Raw genomic sequence first — 10,702 nt, forward strand, 5'->3', positions numbered from 1 at the left:
TTTTCCACAAAAATATGAAGCAGGACAACCGTTTTCAACACTGAGAATACCACAAATTTTATAGATAAATGTTTCTTAAACAGGAAATCAGCATATTGGAATAATTTTCTGGAGTAATAATGCTGAAAATTTAACTTTGCATCATAGGACATAATAAAATTAAAAAATAATTTAAATTTAAATTGAAAATATTTTAAATATTTAAAACTATTAATATAAAATTTTTTAAATTCATTTTTGTCAAGAACAAATTAATGCTACTTGCATGTGTATATGCATATTTATATAAACACAAACACATATTGTGGTCTAAAAAATATAAATATTTAAAGCGCTGCATTCGTTTGCCGTGTGACCTTGTCCTTTCTGGTTTAATTGATCTAATGGCCGGTGAGGCTGAGGCTCTGGCAAGTGCATTTATTTATGAGTTCTGGTTTGGAGATGCTTTTAGTAGAATAGGCCCTAAATAAATAAATAATCACATCAATGACACTGCAGTCAAGGTCAAGGAGGGCTTTCAACACCATCAGGAAGATTCATGTAGCATGTCACTGCTATAGTCACCGCACACCTGTTTGTGTCAAGATGGTGAACGCTCAGCTGATCACCGATCAGTTTTAAGCAAAATACATTAATTATCAAATCAGACATCGCTACTGCTCTTGTGCATACCTTAAGATGATATACGGCACAGTTTTCATTTAATAACAGGAATGTTGCGATATCAAAATCTCACAATACGATAATGTCTCAATATGAAGTCTATGATACAATATTTATTGCAATATTAAAAAAATAAAATAAAAAGACGAATGAAGACATTTTAAATAAAAAAAAAATGAAAAAATGTATACATTTTAAATTATTCTAATGTTCCATGTTCTTAACTAAAAAAACTTAAGTCAGGAAAAAGTCAGTGAATTCAATGTACCAAGCTGATGAAGAAGGGTCTTATCTAGCAAAATGATCAATCTTTTTCAAAACATATTGACAATTTATATACTTTTAAACCTCAAACGCATCTTATCTAAGTCTGCGTGAACACGGTTTTTTTCCGGCCAATACAGTTAGGGTATGTCGAAAAAACTCTAACTATATTGACTGTATTGAACTGGAAAATAACAGAGTTCATGCAGACCTAAACAAGATGAGCGTTTGAAGTTTAAAAGTATATAAATTGTCAATTTGTTTCGAAAATGACTGATCATTTTGCTAGATAAGACCCTTCTTCATCAGCTGGGATCGTTTAGAGCCATTTGAACCTGCATTTGAACTGCATTTTGGAAGTTCACACTTGGCGGCATCATTGAAATCCATTATATGGAGATCATAAATTAAAGTTAAATTAAACTGATATTAAAGGTAATTCATAAATGAGACCCTGGAACACAAAAGCAGTCTTAAGTAGCACGGGTATATTTGTAGCAATAGCCAAAAATACATTGTATGGGTCAAAATGATCAGTTATGCCAAAAATTATTAGGATAATAAGTAAAGATCATGCTCCATTAAGATATTTAGTAAATTTCCTACCGTAAATATATCAAAACTTAATTTTTGATTAGTAATATGCATTTCTAAGAACTTCATTTGGACAACTTTAAACAACATTTTGGAAGTTCACACTTGGCGACATCATTGAAATCCATTGTATGGAGATAATTCCTAAAATGTTTTCCTCAAGAATTTAAAGTAAATGTACTAAGGTGTTCCTTCAGTAAAAACTGATTTTTTTTTTGCCCAGAAGACCTATCGTTTCTTATATCGTCATGTGACCATGATGATATCGAGACAGTTTTGCTATCGCGATATCACAATATTGATAACCCGTTAGATCCCTATTGAATATTGACTTAAATTTCTTCATATGACTTCACAATACGTTTAAAATAATGACCTTGGGTTACATCATATGTCAAAACATCAACATTCAGGCCGAGTTTCTCATCGGTGTGTGTGCCGTCATGTCTCTCAGACTGCCGAATTAGAGTTTGATTCATCAGGGCGCAGATTTATTCTCACCTCAAACGCTCTCGTGTGAGTCCTCCCTTCTCGCTGTGTTTCTACAGACACAGACGCTCCCTCCTCTCCCTCTCTGTGTAATTACCCTCAAACACCAGGAGACAGATGAAATGAGTTGCCTGGCAACAGGATGCATTTGGTCCAATGGCATCCCCCCAAGAGGCTTGATTGTAATGTGTTTAAACAGTGAGAGGAGGCGATGAGGTGACGGAGACAGAGAGGAAAGGACAAAGGTGAAATGAATAACGAAAATCAATGGAGAATCATTGGTACAACCTTTAAGAGAAGGTGACACACCGGCCGAACTGAATTCAAAGCAGCTCATGCTGAGATTTGGGTGTTTGAGAGCGAACCACAGACATCATGTTCAACAGCAGATGAAAATATGACAGCGCAGAGAGGAAAAACTCACACGCTAGCTGTCTATGCATTTACTCATCAAATCTACTGTCTGTCAACAACAGGGGTGTCAAACACAGGTCCTGAGGGCTGAACACAACCCATGGAGGAGTCTGATCTGGCTCCTTTAAGGGAAGAAAAGAGCTTGAAGTCCCCATTTTTATGGGCTTTTAGTATAAATATGTCAGCTTTAAGTAGGGATGCACCGAATGTTCGGCAACCGAAATTAACTGAATAAGCGAAAAGGTCAAATAGGCATGCACTAATGCAGCAAACATGTCGGCAGTGTGGAAGCATTTAAAACTGTCCGAGAAAGACGCAAAAAGCATTACAAGCACCAACAGCAAGAGACTGTTTAGTACCGCATCGCATGTCTTCCATGAGAAGAGAAAGGGCTGGTTGTTGCTGATTCCTATATGATGACCAAACCATTAGTAAATAAACTACAGAATGTTATATTTTCTAATGCACGCACATATTTATTCTGACAGCTCTTCACGAGCTCATTAGCCATGGTTCAATGTCCAAAGCGCGAGGGATGAAATCATTCATAAATTTGCTGCTGTCAGCAAATTCTTGCGGGTCTCCGCCAAAATAAATGTCAACATTCATAAATGTTAGTATTGTAATTTTACTGTTTTTTTTTTTGTAAAATAAAATAAAAAAGTAAGACAAAAATAATGATAAAAATCATTACAACAGTTCTATTAATACAATTATTATAACATTCTCCTTTGCTCAGCAAGGCTGCATTTATTTGTACATTAAAAACACATGCCTGATTCAAGAAGGGGGTCTAAAAAAATATTATTTTACTAACTTATTAATTTTAAGTTAAATTGTGCTTTGTTGGTAGGATAGTATGTCTACTAGAATGCTAAACATGTTCAGTGTTAAATAAATATTTTTAAATTAACTGTTTTGCAATTGATTTTTTTCTTTGAAAAGCAAGACAAAAGTGTAAAAAGCAAATACTAGTTATTTAAAATGCATGGGGGAAAACCACGAAATACCGTGTTCGGTAATCGGCCTTCGGCCCAGTGTGTCATGTTGTTCGGCGTTGGCCAAGAATTTTAATTTCGGTGCATCCCCAGCTTTAAGGTTATCTATAAGCTAGTGTGCTCCAAAACAATGACAAAATTTGCATTTACATTTAACTTCCGCCATTATGGATCAACAATATTGATGACATCATCCTGCACTTCAGCTTCTCATCAAACTTTGTCCAATCAAATGTTCTCTAGAAGCCGAAGCGTCCCGCCCCCTACACTATAAATAGACGGTGAAGCTGTGGCTGAAATCTGTCACTTCTTCACAGAATGTGTATTTTCTGTATGGTGAATAGCATGTAGTGCACTATATAGGGGATAGGGAATGATTCAGAGTGTAAATATGCTTTCTATTGGAGAAAACAAAGTATGGTTCGATGATGTGTCACGTGAATCGCCGTAGCACGCACACAGTCTGCTCTGATCCAGAGACATGAAAGCACAGAGCGGATCAAATGCATGAGAAAAATGCTACAGTAAAAATTATGTCATTTTATAGTAGGATGCCATTTTCGGAAATGAAAAAGAGCATACAAAATTTACAGTGAATAAAAGTAAATTGACATTCCCAAAATGCCCAGCATTACATTTTTTATATTTGATGTTATTTGTTGAAATAACTGTTTCTTCTTATCAGTTTTGTACATCAGGGTTGTGTGCTACATCTAATGTTGTTAAATTAATGTTTATTGAATTATTTCAGTTTCATGTGTTACCACAATTTTGTTTAGTGTTTGTGTGAATGACACTTTGCACCTTCTACATATGTTAGTATTTAAAAGATGCTTGTGATGGGCTTTGGTTCATCATGTGACTATCATCACCACCTGCTTTTGGTGGTTATCAGTGTATTACAAAGGTACAAAACAGATTTCAGTACTTCAATAGGTTGGTACTTCAACATTATATCGTTAATGAAATTAACAATAACACCAAAATTACACCCAACTATTGATGACTATAAAACTATAAAACCTGATTTAAGTGAAATAACTGAAAGATGGATTAATAAAACGATACATTAATAATGCTTATTAATTATTCAATGCTGCCAGCAATTGATTGAGGACGAATTAATTCAGTTTAATTATGTCTGCAATTAATATGAGCTGAAGAATTTTTTAATATTCATAACTGTGTTAAACGTCGGTTTCGGTTTCAGATGGCTTATTATAGCTGTAAAGTTATGTGAAAACCAGGAATCTGAGGGTGCAAAAAAAATCTATAGATCTATCTATCTATCTCTATATCTATATCTATATATCTATATATATATATATATATATATAAGAAAATCACCTTTAAAGTTGTCCAAATGAAGTTCTTAGCAATGCATATTACTAATCAAAAATTAAGTCTTAATATATTTACGGTAGGAAATATACAACATATCTTCATGAAACATGACCTTTACTAAATATCCTAATGATTTTTGGCATAAAAGAAAAATCTACAATTTTGACCCATACAATGTATTTTTGGCTATTGCTACAAATATATCCATGCAACTTAATATGTCATGTTTTGTGGTCCAGGGTCACATATTTACTTGAAGCACCCCTTATACATTAAATATATTTTAATAATTTATCAACACATTTGCATTTTCACAGTTCTCTGATGATAGTCAATGGTCACATGTCATTCAGGTCAACAAATAATTTTTTTTACATTTTTTATTGTATTATTTAATAGCTTTTTAATTAATACAGAAACCCAAGTTTAATAAATCCTGATTTAGAAGCATAGTGAACAAACTCAAATACAAATTCTGATCACTTAGCCAGTTAGAGAGCTTATTTGGTGTTTTCAGCGATTTTAACTCACTGTTAATATAACTCTATCATTAAGTTATAAAATAATTGCCACCCTGCAACTTTTCATTGCGCATTAAAAATATATATTTCCGTGGACCACAACTCAGCACATCCAGTGCAAAAAATTGCTTCCAATCAGCCCTTCTGCACAAAACCTCTCATGAAAAATCAAAATCTCCATCTAAAGGTCACCCATCCTAATCAGCTCCCTCATGCACTACAAAGTGAATTCAGCCGTAATCGTGTGCGAGACACCTGCAGGAACTATTGAACTGCAGCATTAGTCTGGAGTACTTGAGCTGTGGACAACTGTCTATCTTCATCAGGGCAGAAGCGCTTTAACCTCGCACCACCAGCTTTCCACAATCAAGGATGCGTTCACCTCTAAAGGTTGGTCCTCAGCATCCACTGGCTCTGGCTTTCGTTGAGGGGGGGGTGGGGTGGGATCCTGCCGCGTCTGTACCAACCAGAGCGTAAGACATCGCTCCCTCGCTCTGTCTCCATGGAAACGCCAGCCATCCTTGAAATAAACCTGCCGCCGCCACCCCCTCCCTCCTCTGATGCGACTGTGTTTCAATTTGCCTTTGTTTCTGTCTCTCTTCCGCCCATCTCTCTCTCTCTCTCTTTCTCCATCAGTCACTTTCATCTCACCTGTGTTTGTTCTCCATCAGACCATTTCTCCCTCTTTCCTACACACGTTGTTCACATTTCTGTATTCACTGATTTAGCTAAAGATTCTATGCAACTTCTATTGTTATCGTAAAATCAACAGAAAAATAAAATAAAATATATTGAATAAAGCCATTTCTAGGAGCACTGACATTTTCAGCTCATTTTAGTGACAATTAAAAAGTTAACTTTTCCGTGATTGTACTCATTAGACTTGCATTACTGTAAAAAGGTATTCGAATTACAGCAAAACAATAAATTTATAAATAATTGTTCTTTCACTGCAAAAAATGCTTTTCTTACTTAAAGTTTTTTTGTCTCGTTTCCAGCCAAAATATCTAAAAATCCTTAAATCAAGAAGGATTTTCTAGACGAGTAAAAATTATTTTCTTGTTTAAACTTTAAAATATTTTAATAAATTAACAAAACCTGAAGCACAAAAATCCTACTATGTCAATCCTGCCATCTTTTATTATTATTATTATTTTTTTTGGTCTACGAAATGTCCAGGACATTTACTTGATTTTTTTTTTTACTTCATTTACTTTATTTGCTTAGTATGATTTACTCATGTTAAGAAAAGAAAGTTTCTTGGCCAGTGGTAGGTAAATGTTCTCAATTCATTAGCCATTGCTAAGCAGGCAAAACATTAAATTTGGACATTGTCTGGTTTGTTGCACATGTTTTAAGAAGTTCACTTCCAGAACACAAATTTACAGAGAATTTACTCACCCCCTTGTCATCCAAGATGTTCATGCCTTTCTTTCTTTAGTTGTGATAAAAATGTGTTTTTTTGGGGGAAAACATTTCAGGATTTCTCTCCATATAATGGAGTTTAGTAATAGTCCCTGTGAGTTTGAACTTCCAAAATGCAGTTTCAATGCAGCTTCAAAGGGCTCTAAATGAACCCAGCCAAGAAATAAGGGTCTTATCTATTGAAACAATCAGTCATTTTCTTAAAAAAAAATAAAAATAAGGTAACACTTTAGAATAGGTAACACTTGTTCACTATTAACGACTTTTCCCTCAATAAATTCCTAATTTGCTGCTTATTAATATTTAGTAAGGTAGTTGTTAGGTTTACGTATTGGGTAGGATTAGGGATGTAGAATAAGGTCATGTACAGTAAGGCATTTATATGTGCTTAATTAGTACTGATAAATGGCCAATATTCTAGTAATATGCATGCTAATAAGTCGTAGTTAATAGTGAATAAGTGTTACCTATTCTAAAGTGTTACCAAAAATAATTACAATTTACGCTTGAGAAGATACACCTACCTACTGCTATTCGATTTTGCTTTTAGGGCTGGGACGATACGCTAGTCTGCCATTCAAATGTTCAACAAAATGAGTAGAAAAAATACTTTCTGAAATAAAATAAAGTGCTATGTTACTTTGCAAACCATTTTAGTCATGTTTAGTCATGTTTTCCTGGCAAAACTAATTTTACTTTGTTTACTGCAAAATACAATTTTGGTCATACCATTAAAAATAACATTCAAATTGGATCATTTTAGAGCTTTAAAGTGCTGGATATAGTTATGTTAAATGCTAGAAAGTCATCAAAAATGTGCTTGAATTTCTCTCTCAAGGTTGTACAAACCCTGAAATGAATAAATGTATTCTTATTTCTACCACAACACCATGGTTATAGTTAGCATTAATACTTCTGGTTTTCTCACTAGATCTTGCAGCAACTGTTTTCATTGTGCGGCAAATTCAATCACTTCTTACTGGATCTCGCAGCACTGTGCAGTAAGTGTCGCAAAATCAACTTGGCTCTCGAGTAAAGCAGTTTAGAGCTCGGACAAGTTTGTTTGCTTTGTGGTCTGAGCTGATAAGCGGTCCGCGCTGCGCAGCTAAAATGTAGCTTTCGTTTCGTTTGTTGTTAGATGTTTCTCATATGCAACAGAAATGGCAGCGCTTACGAGATGAACAACGTAGTGGTCGTGCCAGTGCGACCGCTTACAAAAATTAGTCCCACCGGCAGAAAATATGATTGCAATGGCCCTGAGAGAGCAGATGGATCAGCATGCTTTCAAATCGCAGTACTTTTATGTCATACGCCGATCATTTGCACGGTGCTGCTTAAAATGCTACACATTTCGCCCTCTGTTGGAATAAAAGCTCCCCACCACCTCTTAGGAAAAGTCAAATTATTACATTTAAATAGATTCTGAGGTAAACTGTTTTTTTCTTTTTCTCCCACCCCTAACAATTTAGATATTTTTTAACCTCAAATGCTCATTTTGTCTAGCTTTGCGTGTACTCTATGTATTCCGGTTAAAGACAGTTAGGGTACGTCGAAAAACTCCATCTCATTTTCTCCTCTAACTTCAAAATCGTCCTACATCACTGTTTTATCGTTTTTTTGTAAAGGGCATTTAATTTTCTTTGCACATTCACTTTGTAAACACTGGGTCGGTACTTCTGCAGCGATGTCATATCATTTTGAAGTTGAAGGAGAAAATGAGATGTAAGTTTTTCAACATACCCTAACTGTTTTGAACCGGAATACACAGAGTACACGCAGAGCTAGACAAGACAATCATTTGAGGTTAAAAAGTATATAAATTGTAGAGATGGGACGATAAATCATTGCAACGTGAATCAAGACCTGATTCAGCATTGATTTTCCGAATACATTGTGATTCTTTCTCAAATCGATCCTGAGCTTAGTTTTGAACAGCAGATGGCACTGCTTGCTTTAGAAACAGCCATTCTCTGCTTGTTTCCAAATCCTTACACACGCTTGAACCTAAAATAACCATTCATACAATTCAAAGGGTTGAAGCGAATAACACGAGTGTTCACAGAGGGCTGTGTTTACATTAATCTCGTGTCATAAAATCATTCTGAGCAGAGGTGAAATTCCATGACTCAACCGAACACAAAAATGCTCTTCAGCACTCTTCTTTGTGAGCATTTGAGTGTGTGGATAAAAACTAAAAGCTTAGAATCAATTACAAAGAAAATCTCGATGCATTCGGAAGGTCTCGAAACCGATCCACAAATCGATTTATCGTCCCATCCCTAATAAACTGTCAATTTTCTTTAGAAAATAACCGATCATTTCACTAGATTCTCATGTATTCTCTATTCATTTCACAGATAGACTCTTCTTTCTCAGCTGGGAGGGCCCTATGATTTAGAGCCCTTTGAAGCTGCATTTAAACTGCTTTTTGGAAGTTCAAACTCGCAGGCACCATAGAAGGTCACTACATGGAGAGAAATCCTGAAATATTTTCCTCAAAAACACATAATTTCTTTACGACTGAAGAAAGAAAGACATGAACATCTTGGATGACAAAGGGCGGAGTAAATTTTTGTTCTGGAAGTGAACTTCTCATTTAACCTCAACTGGTTTTGCATATTTTCATACAGCTCAGTTTCTCTCTCACATTATTAAATGTGTACTGCAGTGCTAAACGCTGACCTCTGTGAGTCGGGCTGTGAGATGGTGTTGACGATGGCCTCTACAGCCGTATCGAACAGCTCCGGATCCGCCAGTGCTGTGAAACTGGCCTCGACCAATCCCTCGCTCTCGTTTAGAGGAACGTCCAGCAGAACCCAGCTCGACAGACACTTGAGCACGCGGGCCTTCACCAGCGGAGGAGAGTCCGGCTGCCTTAGCAGCTCTTGCAGGAGCGGGTAAACGGCCGTCCACTCGCGGCCCAGAGCGCCCCTCACCTGTCCCTTACGGTACTGCGGCAGCCGGCTGGTCTGGAACTCCTCTGGGAGAACCGTGAGGAGCTCCAACAGGGCCAAACAGCGGGCGCGCCCATCCACCTCGCCTCCTTCCTCCTGAAACATGCGCACCATCTCGGACACGGCCCCCGGCCACGCCTCGGGCATCATGTTGAGGGCGAGGGACGCCAGCGCGACGCACAGACGGGTCAAGACGATCTTAGAGCCGGAGGCGAAGCGAGCGATCTGAGAAAACAGCTGTGTTTTGAGCGTGTCGTACTGCTCGGCGGGGATGTCGCCCCAGTAGCGGGAGATCTTGGTGTGAAGGGCGCTGGCGCCGAAGTACTGGATCTCTGGAACCTGCGGAGATGAAGGAAGAGATGCAGTCTTTGATTGTGCTTCTCTTTAATAAATTCCTTGGAGAACAAATCAGATGAGACATACACAGCACATAGGGGTGCAACGGATCGTAGATGATCCGTGATCCGTACGGACCAGCCCCCACGGTTCGGCACGCTTGTGATTCGCGGATTAACTGTTAAATTTATCCATCAGAGTAAAACTTTATAATTTGCAAGTTTTGTCTTGCCAGTTTACCTATTCAATCAATTTTAAACCATTGCAGTAAAAGAGAACACGCGCGCTGTTTATTTATTTATTTATTTATTTTTACCGCTGCCGCACACACCAGAAGCGAGCACGCGCACAGAGAGAGAGAGAGAGAGAGAGAGAGAGAGAGAGAGAGGCGCACGATTCAAACTGCGCGATTCACAGATTGATTCCTCTTCAACTTCTCTTGAACGGAAACATACATACGAAGTTATGTTTAAATATCCGTTGTTTTATTCTGGTAAACACAGTCGGTTATGTCTTCAGTGAACCGAAACAGCTGAGAAAGAGATGCGTGCCAGTATTAGGTCCGTGCATTAGGCCTTAAAGAGACAGCATCCTATAAATACCTGCAGTGAGAAGCACTAGTTAATTTTACAATAAATTATTAAATTTCTGCACCTGAATACTAGTATTATTGATTTTATTAGTAACTTAATGTTGTATT

General features: G+C 37.0%; 1 protein-coding gene across 1 annotated transcript in view; it reads right to left on the reverse strand.

Moving 5' to 3' along the window:
• LOC141283167 (importin-13-like) overlaps positions 1-9,955 on the reverse strand; it is a 46,534-nt gene extending 36,579 nt beyond the window's left edge. The window contains exon 1 of the mRNA XM_073816443.1: positions 9,395-9,955. Within this exon, the coding sequence (XP_073672544.1) occupies positions 9,395-9,816 (422 nt within the window). The 5' untranslated portion in view covers positions 9,817-9,955. The remainder of the gene's footprint in view (positions 1-9,394) is intronic.
• Positions 9,956-10,702: the final 747 nt, after the last annotated feature.

The sequence above is a fragment of the Garra rufa genome, chromosome 13, assembly GCF_049309525.1.
Source record: "Garra rufa chromosome 13, GarRuf1.0, whole genome shotgun sequence".
Lineage (NCBI taxonomy): Eukaryota > Metazoa > Chordata > Actinopteri > Cypriniformes > Cyprinidae > Garra > Garra rufa.